A 20,785-nucleotide genomic window follows, 5' to 3' on the forward strand; every position below is an offset into this window, starting at 1 on the left:
ATGACTGGGGAAACATTTCCCCATGCCCAACAATTGGGGAGAAAACAGGATTGGATAAAAGCATGCCAAGCGCATCACAAAGCACAACTAAAACCACTCATGGGTATATTGAACCTAGTGAGAATTAACAAGGGCAAGAACCTTGTTAAGCATACCATAACAAGTTTTGCAACTCACTTTCTCTTTCCAATGCATAGAACTTGAAGAAAATGATTTCAATTGATGAATAGAATAGATCTTCAAGTTCAATTATGTAAACTTTAAATACCAGTGTTCCATGGGGACATGTCCCCCGGGGTGGGGAGCACGCACCTCATGTTTCCCACATACCTAGGGCGGGGGTATGACTGGGGAAACATTTCCCCATGCTCACCTATTGGGGAGAAGGGAGACATAGGGGGGAACATTTCCCCAATTTAGGGACATGTTCCCCCAAAAGGGGTGCTTCTGCTGCTTCTGGGGGCAGAAGCACCCCCTTTGAGGGGGAATGCATCCCCCTCAATTTTGTCTAATAACCCTTGGAATTATAAAAAATAAATAAATAATAATGAAAAACAAAAATACAAACATTTTATTTCAACTTTTGGATAAGATTGTTATGTCAATAAAAGAGGTAAATCTTGTTCAAATTATCACACATCGTGCTTCTAACCATGTTCTTGCTGGTAAGATGTCCAAATACAAGACTATATTTTGGAGCTCATATCTTGCACCTTGCGTAGACCTCATGCTTGACGACAGACAAACAAGATTGGATCAAAGCATGCCAAGCGCATCACAAAGCACAACTACAACCACTCATGGGTATTGAACCTAATGAGAAAATGCCAAGAGCATGAACCCCGTTAAGCATACCATAACAAGTTTTGCAACTCACTTTCTCCTTCCAATGCATAGAACTTGAATAAAATGATTTCAAGTGATGAATGGAATGGATCTTCAAGTTCAATTATTTAAACTTTAAATACCAGTGTTCCATGGGGACATGTCCCCTAGGGTGGGCTGCACACACCTTATGTTTCCCACACACCTAGGACAGGAGGACGACCGGGGAAACATTTCCCCGCGCCCCCCTTTTGGGGAGACGATGGGAGACGTAGGGGGAATGTTTCCCTAGTGTGGGGGACATGTTCCCCCAAAGGGGGCGCTTCAAGGGTCAAAAGCACCCCTTTTGAGGGGGGACGCATCCCCCTCAAATTTTTTTAATAACCCTTAAAATTATCAAAAATAAATAAATAATTATGAAAAACAAAATAAATAAATAAATAAAACTAAAAAGAAAAATGCATAACAAATATCAAAATCTAAACTAATTTGCAATCCCTAACTCCCTCATTCGACTACCAAGCTTACATCTTGCTCAACTTACCCTGCGACACTATCTTACTTACCAGTTAAGTATTGCCTCTCCTCTTTGCGACACTATTTGATTTACTAGTATTGTCTCTCCTCCATATGACGTTATCAGACTTACCAGTTAAATGTTGCCTCTCCTCCCCTACGGCGCTCCTTCATTGCTCATTGTCCATTTTTAATTTTTAGTAACTTTTGAGTCATGACTCTAGATATCGATGACCTCAAAATGATTCTTTGACTTGTCACTCTTCACTATTTTTGATTTTGAGCTATATCAATTTACTATTCCAGTCTATAGACTTCATTATCTACTATATTCTATTTTGCTTAGTACTCATTAGATTCTAGAATGATGAATGATGAATTTAAATTTTAAATGAATTTAGAATTACGAACGACAAATGTAATTTTTAAATCAATATAGGTTTTAGAATGATGTATGATGAATGAAAAATGTAATTTTTAAATCAATATAGATTCTAGAATGATGTATGATGAATGATGAACATGAGTCAATGTATTTCATTATTGAATCTTGTGGTGTACGGATGAATGATGAGTATGAATGATGTATGTATTAGTATGAATGATGAATATGGACTAGTGTATTTCATTATTTAATTCAATTATGTATGGATAAATGTATTTATGTTTTCATTATTGAACGTGGATTTGCACACACATATATATAGACAAACACACGCAATAATATATATATATATATACACACACACACACACACCGACATTTCCCTTTCCCCCTTAAATTTCCCTAAAATTTGAGGGTACTTCCACACACCCCCTTTGTGCATCTTCCTGCACCCGCATCCTCATCCTAAAGTCTTGGTAGAACATAGTTAAATACTACAAAAATTTTGGCAAAGTCATAATCTAATTTGTTTAACTAATGTTGGCTTTGCAATCATCAGTGGAAGTCATTAGGTAGCCAATGTCCTCAATTGCAAAACTAGCAATTCGAGTCCTGAACCAAAATTGTAATGCTTCTAGGTGTGAACATCATTGGTCTATCTTTGAGCACACAAAAAAAGAGAAACCACTTGGAACAAAAATGGTTGAATGATCTTGTCTTTGTGCAATACAACCTCTAGCTACGGCACACCCAGTTGTTGAACAAATGACCTAATATGGATGCCATTAATCCAACCTCAAAATAGGTAGAGGTCTCACCCAATAGAGTTTCATATTGATTTTGATATTGATGGGTTGAACTAGGGAGGATTGGTTTGGATTCAAATAAACTAGTAAGAGCCAGCTTATGCATTGCACAGGAAAGCACTAGTCGTGTAGATTGGCCAGCTTGTGCTTCTACTAGTAATATTATTGTAGTCGTAGATGTCCCTAAGGAGTCCAAAGATTCTAAGCCAAAGAATGATTTTGAAGCTCTTACTCAAGATCCCATTTCTAGCAATGGTAACGACTTTCATAACTAATCATGTTGATCAATGATTTGTACTATGTGCTATGTAATAGGCCAATAGTTTGTGCCATATTTCTTGGACTCTAGAAGCCATTTAGAGCCTCGTTGATTATGTATTTTGTTGTTGATATGTATTGCATCTCGTGCCATTTTGATATTATATACATGAGCAGACTATGCATATTTTGTCTCTAAAGGTTTGGAATCTTTAAAATATATTGTTTTCATTATAATTTAAATATTTTATGTATTTTAGTAAACCAAACCATTGAAATCAGATTATTCTGAGCCATTCCAAGACCAAGTTGACCCTAAACTAACTTCGATGTTGAAAATATTAGTGAGAAGAGGGTTCCTTGATATGTGCCAAAACGAGTTTCTTCTTTGGCATGCTCGAGCTCCTAAAAGATAGGAGCCCGAGACGAGTTATGAAGCAGTTAACTAATGTGTTAAAATAGTAGTTTTGTTTATTTGTCTTCTAGTGACGTTGTATTGGAAATGTTGATTTTTTAGTAGCTTGGGAGGTACTCCAAGCCTTGGGGTTCAAAGTTTGGAGGGCAAAGCACCACAAGAGTCACTTGTCGGCTTGGAACCCAAGCATGGAATTTTGCACCCATCAGGATTTGGGACAAAACCATGATGAATTTGAGCATGAGAAAATTTGAGGTGATAGAGCTTGGCGTGCCAATTCCAACGCTTCAAAGATCACTCGAATCGAAGCTCTAGAAATGAAGTTATGAATTTTTGAAGTTGAAAATTAATGTTTGGACAATCAAGTCATGTAGGCTTGAGGAATTTGTCCAATAGACATGTCTAGTCATCTAATTCATAGAGCCCTTTCTTTTGTGTATAAATAGGAGGTGAGTGGAGGTCATTTAGACCATCCAAGTGCATTCATCTCTTTTGTGAACACCTCTAAGGCAATGTAGGAGTGGAGAACACGACGTGGTGGAGAAAGGGTTGGGTTTTGGCATGATTCTTCTTCTAATTACAGGTCTGAGTTACCTTAAGAGAAACAGCAAAGTGTTAAGTGCTAAGGTTATTTGTGGCTATTTTTGTGTGTGACTCTCCTAAGTAAGTCGCAACTTTAGTTGTGCCTTATAGGTATGTTGCAGGCCTAAAACACTTGTACAAGGAGACTAATCTTTGTTGTAAGGAATCCATAGAAGCCGAAGGTGTACAGGGTTGTGAAAAGGGTTGTTTGGGGGCTGATTTTTGCCCAAACCTATAGCCTGGAGCTGGGAGATCACTGTGAAAGGAAGCCGCAACAAGTAAGGGTTGTTTGGGTGAATGATTTAGGGTTGTTGCAGCGTGTCAAGTGCCCTAACCAAGAACTGTCAAGGACAACAGTCTACATCAGCACTTTGTGACATAGGATCTGTATGGTTGATGTTTTTTGTGTAGGATTGAATGCTAGAGGATCAGTCCGAGTATGGACAGAATTATTGCAGCCTATAAGTTCCATGTATTAAGGTCAACTTGGGCAGTTGGAGACCTCAATCAGGAGCAGATCTTATAGTGAAGGATTGGGTGGCATTGATCCGGTGGAGGGCAATGTGTTGGCTACCCAAAGTAGCCCTAGACTAGCAGTCTTGAAGTGACGAAGATAGTTGAAGATTGGGTGAAGTTTGGAGCCTTATGATTAGCTCTTTGATGGACGAAATAGGCTACTAGTATGCAGATTGGAGCTCAGGTATTGGCCAGACTAGAGAGTAGATCGGATCAGCCTGTATACATGCAGCAGAAGTGACTTGCGATAGTGTTAGATGGCAACCCTCCTAGAGTCTCGATGTGTTGTCCTTTGAAGGACTAAGGGGTAGCTAGTGAGCAGTACAGAAGCAAGGGACTGGCAAGACAAGATACAACATACAATCTGCGCAGCGTGTTCGTCATTGTATCTTGTATACCATAAACTGTTGTATTATTTAGATTTGGTTTAATATAACCAAGATTGGGTTGTGTACATTATTGTACAATATTTGTTAAATATTGTACATTATTGTACAATATTTGTTAAATATTGTACATTATTGTACAATATTTGTTAAATATTGTACATTATTGTACAATATTTGTTAAAAATTGTGTATACTTGTGCATATGTGATTTACTACTTTGTATTTTTTGTTGTGCAAAGTAGTTCTTGTTGAGATTCTTGGTTTGGTAGCGTCAAAGATTTTAAGATTCTAAGCTAGACCCAAGATCATGGAAATTCAACATGGTATCAGAGCGTGTCTAAGCTACTTTCGAAGTCAGTGAATCAAAGTTGTGCACAACGCAGTACAGCTTAAGAGGGAGTTGGTCACATTGTAGGTGACCATATCAAATGTGCAAGCTGGTATTCGGTATGAGGACAGGTTGGAGGGGTTTCGAAGTCAGTGAATCAAAGTTGTGCACAACGCAGTACAGCTTAAGAGGGAGTTGGTCACATTGTAGGTGACCATATCAAAGTTGCAAGCTGGTATTCGGTATGAGGACAGGTTGGAGGGGTTGTCCAACTATAGTGCAAGGAAGAAAAGGATCAAGTTGGTCTTGCAGGTCAACAGGGTCTAGGAGTTCATCGAGAAAGCCATAAAGAAGCCAACTGACCCAAAGGAGTTGGTAGTGTACGAGGATTTGGATACGAGGGCGAGATTGATAATCCTTGATGGTGTGAAGGATGCCTTAATACCTCATTTGTCCGGGAAGAACACCGCACATGAGATGTGGATGGCTTTTCAAAATTTGTTCTGGAATAAGAACGAGAACCAAGTATTGGTATTGGAGGATAAGTTGAAGTCCACCAAGATGATAAAAGGTGAAGGTGTGACTTTGTATCTGACGAGATTGTCTCAGGTCAAAGATGAGCTTGTTGTCGTCAGTGTGACTATTTTCAGATGGAGATATGGTAAGGATTTCTTTAAAAGGGTTCACCAAGGAATGTAAGCCCTTTATCAAAGGGATTGTTTCCAAAAAGAAGTTGCCAAACTGGAATAGGTTATGGGACGACTCCATTCAAGAAGAGTTGCAAGACGAGGATCTTCATCCAAAGAAGAAGACTTTCGATGATGACTTGTAGCTCGAACGAACGGTGAGCAGAAGAAGGACTTGGGTAAGGTCAAGTGTTTCAGTTGTGGCGAGATGGGTCATCTTTCGTCGAGATGTCCAATGAAGAAGAAGGGAGATGACGAGAAGAAAGGAAATTAGGTCATCGACGTTGCCACTTCTACTGAGATAAATGATCTTACCAAGAGATTGGAAGAGGAGGACTTTGTTATGATCTCTCATTTCTCGCAAGGTACTATCGATGAGGATGGATGGTACGTGGACAGTGGTGCGAAAAAACATATGACAAGGTCACAAGAAGTTTTTGAGACTCTGGCTGAATGGGACTCAAAGTTGCACATGGTGTTGGGCAAAAAGAGTCAGAAGGAGATCCAAGGATCCGGTGTTGTGCCATTTAGAATGGAGACAAGACGAGTGATGTGGGTCCAGGATGCACCGTTCGGACCAGGACTCAGATATAGCATGATTTATGTCTCGATGATCGAGAAGAAGGGGTTTGAGGTCTTGTTCCAAGATGGGAAGGCAAAACTCAAGCCTAGAGACTCTAGTTCTGATGGTATCGTGCTTGGAGTTAGAGAGCATGGTCTACATAAGCTGACGAACAAGCCTATGGATCATGAGAAGCAAGTGGAACAAGTGCAGGTTCCAGAGAAGCAAGTGCAGGTGCAAACGCAAGCTTCAGAGGAGCATGTACAGGCTCCCGAGAAGAAGGTCCAGATTCCAGAGACTTGGAGGGAGTCGAGTTCTAGAGGGAGCTGGCAGATTCAGAGGAAGACTTTGCAGTGCAAGAAGAGCGCGTGGTCAATGGGGAGCAAGGGTGCTCATATCGCTGCCAAGAAGGAATCATGGAGAGAGTGGAAGACATTACATGAAAAGAAGAAGAAGCAGGTGCTTCCAACAGTGACAGTGACACTTCCGAGAGAGGCGTAGTTCACAAAACAGGGACTGTTGCAATTGCGAGTGCCAAGAGTTGGGCTAGTGTTGCAAGTAGTGATGATGATGATGAGTTACTTCCTAGTCTTCGAAGTACCTCCCTCGCTAAGAGGGAGTGTTGATTTTTTAGCGGCTTGGGAGGTACTCCAAGCGTTAGGGTTCGAGGTTTGCATGGAGAAGCACCACAAGAGTCACTTGTCGGCTTGGAACCCAAGTATGGAATTTGCACCCATTGGGATTTGGGCCAAAACCATGATAAATTTGAGCATGAGAAAAATTGAGGTGATAGAGCTTGGCGTTATGATTTCAACGCTTCAAAGATCACTCAAATCACAGCTCTAGAAATGAACTTATGAATTTCTGAAGTTGACAATTAATGTTTGAACAATCAAGTCGTGTAGGCTTGAGGAATTCATCCAATAGACATGTCCCTTCATCTAATTCGTGGAGCCCTTCTATTTGTGTATAAATAGGTGAGTGGAGGTCGTTTAGACCATCAAAGTGCATTCATCTCTTGTGTAAACACATCTAAGGCAACGTAGGAGTGGAGAACACGACGTGGTAGAGAAAGGGTTGGGTTTTGGCATGATTCTTCTTCTAATTACATGTTCGGGTTACCTCAGGAACAGCCGCAAGGAAAGAGGCAAGTATTGAAGGTTATTTGTGGCTATTTTTGTGTGGGTAACTCTCCTAAGTAAGCTACAGCTTTAACTGTGCCTTATAGGTATGTCGCAAGCATAAAAACACTTGTACAAGGAGCCTAATCTCTGTTGTAAGGAATCCAGAGAAGCCGCAGGTGTACAGGGGTGTGAAAAGCGTTGTTTGGGGGATGATTTTAGCCCAGACCTCTAGCCTGGAGCTGCGAGATCGTTGTGAAAGGAAGCCCTAGCAAGTGAGGGTTGTTTGGGTGAATGATTTAGGATTGTTGCAGCGTGTCATGTGCCCTAACCAGGAACAATCAAGCACAGCAGTCTACATCAGTGCTTTGTGACATGGGATTTGTATGCGTGATGTGTTTTGTGTAGGATTGAATGTATGAGGATCAGTGCTAGTATGGATTGAATTATTGCAGCCTATAAGTGCCATGTATTGAGGTCAACTTGGGTAGTTGGAGACCTCAATTAGGAGCAGAATTTATAGTGAAGGATTGGGTGCCATTGATTTGGTGGAGGGCACTATGTTGGCTACCCAAAGTAGCCCTAGACTAGCAATCATTAAGTGACAAAGATCGCTAAAGATTGGGTGAAATTTGGAGCCTTATGGGTAACTCTTTGATGGACAAAAGAGGCTACTAGTTGTTAGGATATTCCGACACATAGGAAATAGTTAAGTATAACTTGGTCTAATATAGAGTTAGGTAAAGTGTGTTTCTTTACTATGTACATTTTGTAACTTACAATCCGACGGTCACGATATGTAGTGATCCGACGGTTCATTCTCTCCTCGGTATTATCGACACTTGATCTGTGGCTTAACACTCGATTAGTCCATGATCTCTATTTAAAGAGCATGGAGAGTCATTTGTAGGTTAACCGTTCATGAGAGAAGCTTATGTAAATTTTCATTCTTTTATTAATAAATTGCCTGAAGTGGCCGCGTTGGCTCAGGTCGTGGATTGTTTCCCTCTTTGAGGGTTTTAACCACGTCAAAGTACTGGTGTATTGATCTGTGATCTGTTTGTGAGCGGTGTCCTTTGGTGTTCTGTCTGAGGAACTTACCCTGTAAATTCCTACATGGTATCAGAGCTATATGAGGGCCGCGTCCGTTAGTGATCCAAATCTGAAGCCGGTAGAACTGCATCCGACTACCGTTTCCTAGATCTATTGTTTCTGACTGCTTTCGAGCCGAGAGGACTGCTCTGTTGTGTTGGGAGCATCTGTTCCAGTGAGGAACCCCTTTCGTTTCACGCGAAAAGGTTTCCGGCAGCCCTAGCTATGTCATTTTTAAGATCTGGAGGTATACAGTGTTTATTTGCAGTTTACAGTTATTTTCTCTCTGTTTATTTCGGTTTCGGTTTATTTAGCTTTTTTTATTACCGGATCTATACCTTTCATTTCTGCGTATGCTCTTTGCCCAGCAACTCTATGAGATCTGGGCAAATCAGAAACAGAAAGGAAGGATTTTTCTCATGCGTATGCTCTTTTCCGTTGCGCCTTAGTGTGATCTCGGAAAATCAGAAACATTGAGGAAAATATTTAGTTTCTGGCTAAAGCTAACTTCGAGCCGCAAGGTTCGTTTTTTCTGTATGTCCGTGTTGGGTTTTGTGTTTTTTTTTTTTGTTTTGTAGGGAAAAAGAGCTTTCTCAAAGCAAGCACGCAACCCAAAGCTTCAACCCCCCCTCTCTCTCAAACTTTTTGTATAGCTCACTTGGTCCAAAGCTAATTTATGAGAGTAGAGGTCTTGAGTTCAAGTCTCCTTTTTGTGGGGGCGAATTTTTCATTTCCGCACATTCCCGCACTTCGTCGGCGACTTCATCAAATTTTCTTCAAAAAGCCATAACTTCTTCATCCGGAAGCCGTTTTCAGAACCCTTTTTTTTTAAACAGCCTAATTTTTCGAGATCTTTCCATTGGAACACTTAGTTTTAGCATCTATAGCTTCAATTTCTGTTAAAATGGAAAGTCCATGCCAAGTTATTCTTGACAGCACCAACTACTTCCAATGGTGGTCCTACATTGTGGATTTACTTAGAAGTAAAGGTTTCTACAGAATAGCCACAGGCCAAGAAACCAAACCGAAAGATGAATATAAGGCAGCTAAATGGGAAAATAGGCAAGACCAAGCATGTGGGTTGATAGGGATGTCTATTTCTCCAGATCTTAGATTCCATATTGCAGAACTTGATGCTCCTGATGAAGCAATGAAACAGATTACTAAAGACTTTGGAATTAAAAATGAACTTAGAGCCCATCAACTAGAAAATGAGTTGTTTACATTGGACCCCAATAATTTTTCTTGCATTGAAGATTTTTTGTCCAAGTTCAAGACCCTTAGACTTCTCTTGGAAGGTGTTAAGGTTAAGAAAGAAGATAGTAACCTTATCTATTCCATTCTTACTAAGTTGGGACCAGCCTACTCTGCGTTTTTTTCCACCTTCCATTCTACAAGAGAAGCCTTCATTTCTCAAGGACAAGACTACAAGTCCCCTTCCTTTGATTCTTTTTGTGATTCTTTAATAAGAGAACAAGAAAAACTCTTACACCTTGGTCTTCTTAATCTTGGAAACTCTTCTAAGAAAGCGTTAGCCGCCCAACAGCAACCAAATCCAAAGAATCCTAAGAAGTTATATCCTAAAACGAATGGTCCTAAACCAAACAAGGGTCCTAAGCAATTTCAGCCTCAAAATGAAAAATCATTTCAACAAAATGATAAGACAAATAAAAACAAAGGGAAGAAGACTGATATACATTGCAACTTTTGTAATCGAGATGGCCACTTAGAATCCAAATGCTTTAAGAAGATGGAAGCCTTGGAAGCAGCAATGAAGAAGCATAACATCCATTTGGAGCACTCTTCAACTTCAACTTCATCTTCAGGAATGGCACTTTCTGCATGTGGTTGTCAAGCATCTCGGTCTGGCTATGCACTAAATGTATCTTCTTCTTCTCATTCTCATGAGTGGCTCATTGATTCTGGAGCTTCTTATCACATGGCCAAAAACAAAGCCATGTTTTCTTCTTTAAATGATTGTAACACCAAAAATATATATGTTGGTGATGATAGATCTCTTAGTGTTGTAGGGACTAGAGTTGTTCATATAGACAATGGTCAGTTTAATTATGTATTATGTGTTCCAACCTTATCCTGCAACCTTCTATCTGTATATCAGATAACTCATTCAGGTGAAGGTAAAATCGTTGAATTTTCACCTCACGATGTTGTAATTAAGGACGTAAGAGATCCTAGAGAGATTTTAGCTACTGGCATTGCTGATGATTCTACAAGGTTGTATAAGTTTCACAACTTTGGGTCATCAAATCTTCCCTCAATATTTGTTGCTCATAATCAAGAAGTGAGCAAACTTTGGCACGAGAGATTTGGTCACTTAAACTATCGCTCTCTTCAGAATCTATGTAAAGAAAATATGGTGACAGGTCTTCCAATGGTATCTTGCAGAGATGGTGTTTGTTCCGGATGTGTACTCGGAAAACATCATCGGGACAGTTTTGAAAAACGTGCCTCTTGGCACGCCTCAACCCCTTTACAGCTTGTGCATAGTGATTTATGTGGTCCACTTCTAGTTGTTTCCTTCTCTGGCTACAAGTATTTCTCATTGATGATTTCTCCAGACGCACTTGGGTATACTTCTTAAAACTCAAGAGTGAAGTATTTAACATGTTCTTGGCCTTTAAGGACTTTGTTGAAAAACAATCTGGACATTAAATTCTTAAGCTAAGATCTGATAATGGCGAAGAATATGTTAAAAACAACTTCATCAACTTTTGCACTGAGCATGGAATTCAAATGCAACATACTCTTCCATATACTCCACAACGAAATGGTGTAGCTGAAAGGAAGAATCGCACCTTAAAGGAAATGGCTAATTGTATGCTTCAATCTAAAGGACTTAGTCTTAATTATTGGGCAGAAGCAATTAACTGTGCAAATTACATAATAAATCGCACTCCTACAAAGGTTTTAAAGAATATCACTCCAGAAGAAGCATGGAGCTCAATTAAACCAGATGTGAGTCACTTTCGTGTTTTTGGAAGTGAAGCATGGGCCCATATTCCAGATGAGAAAAATAAAGCTTTAGAACCTAAGAGTGAAAAATGTATTTTTGTTGGATATTCTGAAGATGTCAAAGGATATAGACTTATTCCACTTAAGTCCAAGAATGTTATCATTAGAAGAGATGTAAAATTTGCTGAAAATATATCGGCCTGCGAGCCTAGTTCGGCGGATGTGCCACCTCTCCCTATCTCTTCTACTTTTGAAAATATTTCTTCGTCAAATGATGAAAGCGAGGATGAAAATCCTCCCCCACCTTCTCAGGATCCTCCTTCAGCTCCTCAGCTTCCAAGATGGGTCCGTGCTACTCGGGATGCAGCAGGTGATCTTGCCGGTGATCCTACAGATCAGCAACGTACACGTTCTCAGTTTGATAGAGCCTCTTCTTTACTGGCTCAAGCTTCAGTAAATCATGATCCTGACACCTTTGCAGAAGCTTCAGGCCATCCAGATTGGGAAGCAGCTATGAATGAAGAATATCGTTCATTATTGGCAAATGATACACGGGATCTTGTTCCTCTACCAAAGGGACGAAAACTTGTTAGATGCAAATGGGTTTACAGAACCAAGTATGGACTAGATGGGAAAGTTGATAAACATAAAGCTCGTCTTCTTGCTAAGGGTTTTTCACAAGTTGAAGGCATTGACTACACTGAAACCTTCTCCCCTGTTGCCAAAATGAACTCTATCCGCCTTGTTCTTTCCCTTGTTGCCTCTTTCAAATGGGAAGTCCATCAGATGGATGTTAAATCTGCTTTCTTGCATGGGGACTTGCATGAAGAAATCTATATGGAACAACCTATTGGCTTTATAAAAACAGACTCCAGCCTTGTATGTCGGCTTAAGAAATCCCTTTATGGTCTCAAGCAAGCTCCTCGAGCTTGGTATGCCAAAATGGATAACTTTCTTTTAGAAAATGGCTTTTCTAGGTGTCATTCTGACAATATTGTCTACACCAAGAAAGTGGGCAAGTCTCTTATCATTCTTGTTCTTTATGGTGATGATCTTATCCTGACTGGTAGTGATCCCAACCTTATAAACCATGTGAAGTCTAGCCTTAAAAGGAAGTTTGAAATGACAGACTTAGGACACTTACATTATTTTCTTGGTCTTCAAGTCTTGCAATCCAAGGAAGGTATTTCCCTTTCCCAGTCCAAGTATGCCTGTGATATTCTACGCCATTTTCACATGGAAGACTGTAAGCCAGCCCCTTCTCCCTTTCAGTTTGGAGTCAAACTTTTAGTCACTTGTACTTCTCCTAAAGTCGATGCTACCTTATACCGTCAACTTGTAGGAAAACTTTTGTATCTAACCCATACTCGTCCTGACCTTTCCTTTGTTGTTGGTCTTGTTGCTCGGTTTATGCAAAACCCACGTGAAAGTCATTGGAAAGAAGATAAAATAATACTTCGTTATGTTCGAGGTACAGTTCAATTTGGGATTCATTACAGTGCCGAAGCATCTCCTCTATTGGTTGGTTTCACTGATTCTGATTGGGCTGGTGACCCTGATGATCGGAAGTCTACTGCAGGTTATGTGTTCACTCTTGGTACAGGACCTATTACATGGGCTTGCAAGAAACAAGGTGCCATTTCTCTTTCTTCAGCAGAAGCAGAGTATCGTGGTGCCGTAGAAGCTAGTAAGGAAGCCTTGTGGCTTCGTCAGATCCTGTCAGAGTTTGGCTTTCAGCAGCAGCATCCGACTACACTTTGGTGTGATAATCAAAGTGCCATTCAACTATGCAAAGATCCAGTCCAACATCAACGCAGCAAACACATTGAACTGCACATGCACTTCATCGGAAAGCTCATCCACGACCATGTTCTTGAACTGCAATATTGTTCAACAGATGATCAAGTTGCAGACATCTTTACAAAGGCTCTCACAGAGGCGAAGTTCACTAAACTTCGATTTATGGTTGGAGTTCAGGAAGTTGTCACTAAGGGAGGATAGGCTCTAGTGCCTCCTTCCTTCCCCTATTGTGTCATATTTGTAAATCCTTCAATCCTATCCCAAGTTGTTCTTAAGGGGGGATGTTAGGATATTCCGACACATAGGAAATAGTCAAGTATAACTTGGTCTAGTATAGAGTTAGGTAAAGTGTGTTTCTTTACTATGTACATTTTGTAACTTACAATCCGACGGTCACGATATGTAGTGATCCGACGGTTCATTCTCTCCTCGGTATTACCGACACTTGATTTGTGGCTTAACACCCGATTGGTCCATGATCTCTATTTAAAGAGCACGGAGGGTCATTTGTAGGTTAACCGTTCATGAGAGAAGCTTATGTAAATTTTCATTCTTTTATTAATAAATTGCCTAAAGTGGCAGCGTTGGCTCAGGCCGTGGACTGTTTCCCTCTTTGAGGGTTTTAACCACGTCAAAGTACTGGTGTATTGATCTGTGATCTGTTTGTGAGCGGTGTCCTTTGGTGTTCTGTCTAAGGAACTTACCCTGTAAATTCCTACACTAGTAGGCAGTTTGGAGCTCAGGTATTGGCCAGCGTAGAGAGTAGATTGGATCATCCCATGCACATGCAACAAAAGTGACTTGTGGTAGTGTTAGGTGGCAGCACTCCTGTAGTCTCGATGTGTTGTCCTTTGAAGGACTAAGGGGCAGCTAGTGAACAGTACGGAAGCAAAGGACCAGCAGGACAAGATACAACATAGAGTATGTGCAACGTGTTTGCCATTGTATCTTGTATACCATAGACTGTTGTATTATTCAGATTTGGTTTTATATAACGAAGATTGGGTTTTACACTATTATACAATATTTGTTAAAAATTGTGTATACTTGTGCATATGCGATTTACTACTTTATATTTTTCGTTGTGCAAAGTAGTTCTTGTTGAGATTCTTGGTTTTGGTAGCATCAAAGATTCTAACCTAGACCCAAGATCGTGGAAATTCAACAAGAAATAAGATGAAGAGTTTGAGTTAAGTTGATTGTTGGAGAAGGAGTTTTGACAGTCATAGAGGGCAGCCTCCAAGCCATAAATTTTGTCTTCATTAAGAGCAGCACAAGAAGGGAGAGATTGATAGTGGCAGATTTGACAATTATAGATGCAAGCATTCTGAAGTAACAAAAGTTGCAGTGATCAGCAGAAGAGGAGGCAAAGTATCTGCCAGATGTGTTTAAGGAACATCCTTCGACATGACCGGGAGCAAGAAGAGTTTCGTCCACTTCAAGGAGAAGGACGTACAAGTTCAGATTGAGATAGGAGATGATGATTGCAATGCAATTAGAGGAGTTGGTACTGCCATCTTTCAGAGGGAGTCAGGTAATCCTCTTCATCTCAGACATGTTCTCTATGTTCCAAGATTGAGTCAGAATCTTGTTTCGATAGCTACCCTTGAGGACAAGGGATATGATCTCATCTTTAGCAGAGAAAAGCATACCTCCAACACTTAGCTTCTAGATGTAAGAAGAAAATAGGTGTCAGGGTGAAGTATCTCTACAAGTTGCGGGTTGAGACAGATGCAGCCTTGAGTGGCAAAGCAAGTAGAAGAGCTCAGAGTAGAGAAGTGGTGGTTGAGCAAGAGCAAGATAAAGCTCTCAAGATGGATCCCAGCCAGTATCTCAGTTTCAGTCTAAGCTAGTTGGTAATTGGGCTGACCAACAGTACGATGAGGAGCATAGCCCAGGGCAAGTCAAAACAGCGACTCAGTGAGAGACTTCCAATATAGGGAGAGTTTGAGCCAAGTGGCAAAGGATTTGGTTAAGGGAGATCAAAAGTGAATTGAATCTTCCAATATCACTTCCAACCAGAGGAAGCGCCACAGAGGCACACAGGGTAAATGGCACTTATGACTAAAGTGGTGACTCACAGAGCATGGTGTGAAAGAACAGGTCTTCAAAGGAGGTTCCGCAAAAGAAATCAGGGAAGTCTTCAAGTTCAGAGGGAGCAGCTTCAACAGCGGAGAACTTGGTAGAGTTGAAGACAGATCCAGGTGGATGAGATTCTTCCAGGAACACCTTCCTCGCTAAGAGGGAGTGTTGAAAATATTAGCGAGAAAAGGGTTCCTTGATTTGTGCCTTGATCATAGGAGTCAGAACGAGCTTCTTGTTTGGCATGCTCAAGCTCCTAAAAGATAGGATCCCAAGACGAGTTATGAAGCAATTAACCAATGTGTTAAAATAGAGGGTCGTGTTATTTGTCTTCTAGTGTGAGTTGTATTGGAAACAGGGCAAAGAGTTTGAGTTAGCCTCCTAAAATTCAAGAAGGACGAGTTAACACTAACAGTGAGCCTTTGTTAACTTTTGAACCACCAGTTCGACTTACCTAATATAGAACTCACTAATTTTAACCATTTGAATTACCATTAAAAGGAGGAACAAAGGCACAAGTTTAATCATTGTTTTGGTGAGCACGAGTTGTTGAGGCCAAGCAATACAAGGCACGAGTTTGTGTGTGGAGGTTGTGAGAGAAAGAGAACGAGCCTAGGTGAGGCTTGTGGGAGTTTGAAGAAGGATGAGTTCCTTGGGTTAGGAAGCAGGGATCAAGGTGCAAGCAAGGGTGTTTCAGTTTAGTGTAAACAGAGAGAACATGGTTGTTCTCTAATGAAACTTTATTGTATTGTAAAAGATCCATTGTTCAACCTTCTTCAATAGAATTTTCAATAACAAGCAGAGGGTTTTCCCAGTTGGGTTCCCCAAACAATTCTATGTTGTCGAATTGTGTGACTGTGCTTTTATTTCTGTTCCTATTCCGCTGCAAATTTGAAGTAGAGAAATTCTCTATTTTAGTAAAAAGAAACTGGTTTTCAGATTATTCTCTATAGCAGATCATCAGAATTTCGTGGATTTTCTACATTCGAAGCTGAGACAAATTTTAAAACATTGATTCAAACCACTAGTACACATTTCTATACAGTGGCAGCTTCAATGGAATTCTACAGCTACTGTGAATGATGTCTTTTAACTTCAGAACCCAGAAAGTGTAAGCTGAAAATTTCTGAAGAAATATTTCAGTGAAAAAACTAGATATACCCATTGTGCTCAGGGAAAAATGTGTTTATACATAGGAATAAAAGAAGAAACAAGAGCATTCAAGCGAACTGCACAGCATACATTTACTGAACTCTATTAGTAATGTGAAATGAAAGCTTTCAATATTCCCAGAGAAGTGCCGAAGGGTCATCTCAACATTTCTAATAATTGCAACTTGAAAGGAATGTCATCAATGCTAGTATCAACCGAGTAATCTGCATGTGGATTTCTATTTTTTTATTTTGTCACAGCATTATCACCCCCATCTCCAAGTAAAAATATTCAAACTTTTGCTGTGGCCAAATTGAACTATTAAAAAATGGCAGGAAAAAAGCCAATATACAAAAGAACAAAGTTATTTAGTACTCATCTCTACATAGATCGTTCCAATTTGAGATATCTACATAGATTGATTCTTTACTTACAGAAATATAGGACTTAAGTGGACTAGAGACAAACTCCAAAGTATGATCAAATTCACTGAATCAGAAACAATAAAAAAGCAAAGTTAAAAAAACTGTTTGATTTTCTATGAATCAACTAATGGCCACATCTGGAGGTCTCTCAAACTTGACAAATAATAGAATTGGCATACCCAGTTCCTCAGCCATTTTGAGCTTCTCCATTATCATTTCCTGCGTCCGTGCATCAGGAGGTAACGGCAAAGGAGCCAGTGGAGGAGGATTTTGAAGTGGTTGAGGCATCATAGCTCTATCCTTATTAAAAGCCTCCAAAAGAAGCATAGCCTGTTAATGAACAACAGCAAGTCAATAACATTATGAAGCAAACTATGGGTTGGCCTAAATATCAGAAAATAAAATTTTAATATTTAATCCAAAAAAAACTGCATTGGCAATATTGAAATAGTTGCACTAAAATAAATCAATGCATTCCATTTAAAAAAGCAAACACCTAGGGTCATGATACCTGTTTATCAGCTCGTTTTCCTCTCAGCTCTTCAACTTGCTCCATTACCCTAATCTTATTGTCAGATTTCCCTTCCAATTCTGCAAACAAACCATATCGTTTTGTGAGCATACAAATATATATAATTCATTATAAAACATTTCTAAATATGTTCTCCCCTCCCTTCATATCCATACAAATCTGTATCCAATATGGATTAAAGTAAAATATGGATCAGATATGACTAAGATATAAGTGAGATATGTATCCTTTATGGATACAACCAACAGACGTCTGAGATATGTATCAGATGCAGCCACTAAGGAAATCCCAGCCGCGTCTTTGAAAAGCTCGAACAATAGAAGAAGAAAAAAGCAAAAAAGTTACAAATCTGTATCCAATATGGATTAAAGCAAGATATGGATCAGATATGATTAAGATATAAGTGAGATATGTAACCTTTACAGATACAACCAAGAGAAGTCTGAGATATGTATCAGATGCAGCCACTAAGGAAATCCCAGCAGTATCTTTAAAAAGCTCAAACAATAGAAGAAAAAAAGTAAAAAAGTTACCATGTGTGTGTGTGGGTGGGTGGATATAGAATTCCAAGTTTCCCAATTATATCTTCCCCTCCCTTAAGATCCATTCAAATATGTAACCAGTATGGATACAAGCAAGATATGGATCAGATATGACTAAGACATGTAAAGTTTTGTAGATGTTCTATGCTAAGAGCAATTTCACTTTTCTCACAGCAATCATACAAGTAGATAAGCAAAATGCAGATAGAACATATAAGCAGATCTTACAGAAGACAAATCAGTAACAAGAAAAATGAATGTGTTCGTTTCGGCGGTCAACAGGATGCTTCAACCAGCAAAGTCTCCTTTGGTCAGCCAGCCCAGCATGTGTCACAACAACCCTCCTGGTAGCTTGTACTTTTAGGATGAGAGAGGAAGATGTGAGTTCAGTTCTCTTCAAATTCTCTCCAACTTTTCCTGTATATATATCCATCAATGAGGGTGTGTGACACATCTGTTGGGCATGTGAGCCTACATTACAAAACTGGCTGACCTTGCACATATAATTTATTAAGAATAATAAATTCAAAATATAAGTTCTGCTCATCGGATTAAGACTATTTTTATATGGATTTTACACCTCTCAGAAAGAGGAATCCAACAAAAATATTAACCTCTTAATCTGAGCATCAGAACATGGAGTTTGGACCTAGTTGTCCAATTTTAACAAGACACAATTGAGATAAGTATCCTTTATAACATGTGTGTGTTTCACATGATATTTTTTTGCATATATATTCGATATATTGAACCATGACATGCAAATTTACACAACAAATGTTGCATGAAGCTCATTGGATTTGACTTGGACTCACGAGTCTAACACAGATCAACCCATTAAAAGGACCAAGTTAATCCAACGGAAAGCCAAATACAGTTTCAATGAGTCTAACCATTGAGTTTGACTCACTGGTACTCACATGTCTGTCAATTGTATGTCATAGTTCAGATCAGCATTCAAACTCAAGTGCTACAGGTCCTAAAACTCAGAACTTCATGTTCCGCCTACCAAAAGCTTAGGTTAGCATATACTAAAACTTCTGTACAGTAATTTCAGAAGTGCAAACACAGCATTCTGTCAGAAAGTTCAAAAGAACAGATAGACAGTGTCTACACCACATAAAATCTGCAATGCATAAAATGGAACAGCAGGGTACAGCAGCTAGGTAAGGCCTGATCTACTTCACACAATTATCTGAAATATTCCAGACAGCAATGACAGGCTCCAATAGCAGTCACATAAACTTTCTATTACTCAGAAGCTAAGTTACCAGGAAATGGAAACAGATACAAAACCAGATTCTGATCTGGATACACATCCACCAGATTTTCGAAATGCCTGGATCTGGATAGAGTGGGGAAACGCCATGTACAAAAATACAACAATATTTTTTTAATTTTACAAACATATTCAACATCAAAAATCAAAACCATTCATGAATCACAACATTAGAACTGAATTCATTTGATAATTAATAAATTTGAGATGCCAGGTACAAAAATACAGTAATATTTTTTTAATTTTAAAAACATATTCAACATCAAAAACCAAATCCATTCATGAATCACAACATTAGAACTGAAATCATTTGATAATGTATAAATTTGAAGACTGAAATCATGATGCATCATGCTTTATAGAAAAGGAATATTGTAAATACAAACTTCAGTGTCTCATCAATGATCAATCTATTGATATGATGATATAGATTAGGTCTAACTACATGTCCCAAAATGAGTCTATATGCTCATCATTCAAATATTTCAACTCTGCATCATGATCAACCTGTCATCTTCCCTAAAATTTGCCTTAATCTAAAAATTCCCATCTAGTTACAATGGTAAATGAATATTGTACACTGTTTGAGAACATGCTATAGTCTATGTATCATATTGTTATAAGGGGACTCTTCACCTGGAGTTTGTTGAGATTTATCTAATTAAATTATTAATGGCATATGCATCCTTTGTACACTATACATCAATGTAATAGGAATCGTTGAGTGATCATGATTACACGCGAGTTTGAATCTGCTTGGCATCCAAAAGTCTCGAGTCAAAACTCTGCAAGTCAAACTTGCATTGACCAAATTTGACTTGTGGTCAATGCGAGTTTGACTCGTGAGTCTGTGATTGCGGCGAGTTTCCCGTTTTTTTGGCGATTATCGATTTACGATTTCCATTTAGGGTTCACTGCCACCACATTCTAAAAGGTTAAGCCGCTTCGCAGAGACATGGCATTTGAAAACGTTAAGCAGATTCCAGTTTTGGTTTTCCACGATTTCGGTTTCGGTTAAGCCGCTTCGCAAGTTTGCAGGGACGCTGCATTCTAACGGAGCAGATTTCAGTTTCAGTTCCGGTTTTCCACAGACTTTGCAGAGACACTGAGATGGGCAACGGGTACGGAACCTGTTTGTTTCCGCTGCTCATGTTAATTTGTGCTCGTACTGCTGAATGCTCCAGAGTGAAGATATTATTATAAACAGATGAGCTTATATATATTAAGAGCTATATATATACACAGGTGTGCTTAAATATATACACATGCGTTAAGACTCAAGAGTGAAGGGATTATTAAGAGTTAAGACTCATGTTAATTATTTATATATAGCTTATGAAAGAGGCGCATTTCATAGCCAACATAATAGTTCAAATATAATACGTTTGCAAGCACACTCATATCCAAGCTTTTTTTTATGATGTTGGGCCTCTTACAAAAACACTCTATGGTCGCATCCACAAAGTGCAAGTTTACTTTCTCCCGTGGGAATCCTGGGCAGTGGTGAATTTTTATTTTTT

The 20,785-nt window shown here is 39.3% G+C and overlaps 1 protein-coding gene across 4 annotated transcripts in view; it reads right to left on the minus strand.

Annotated features, from left to right (window-relative positions):
* LOC149140049 (U1 snRNP-associated protein usp106-like) overlaps positions 1–20,785 on the minus strand; it is a 58,274-nt gene that overhangs the window by 14,964 nt on the left and 22,525 nt on the right. For all 4 annotated transcript variants that reach the window (XR_016264691.1, XR_016264690.1, XM_089449150.1 and 1 more), the window contains exons 5-6: positions 17,424–17,503; positions 17,092–17,242 (exon numbers count right to left, since the gene is read on the minus strand). Coding sequence is in view for 2 of the 4 variants with exons in the window: in XM_089449150.1 (XP_089305276.1) it covers positions 17,092–17,242; positions 17,424–17,503 (231 nt within the window). In the remaining 2 variants the exon portion in view is untranslated. The remainder of the gene's footprint in view (positions 1–17,091; positions 17,243–17,423; positions 17,504–20,785) is intronic.

This window comes from Pinus tabuliformis, chromosome X, assembly GCF_031772625.1.
Source record: "Pinus tabuliformis cultivar Carrire ecotype Pingquan chromosome X, CPIR1, whole genome shotgun sequence".
NCBI classification, from domain to species: Eukaryota; Viridiplantae; Streptophyta; class Pinopsida; order Pinales; family Pinaceae; genus Pinus; species Pinus tabuliformis.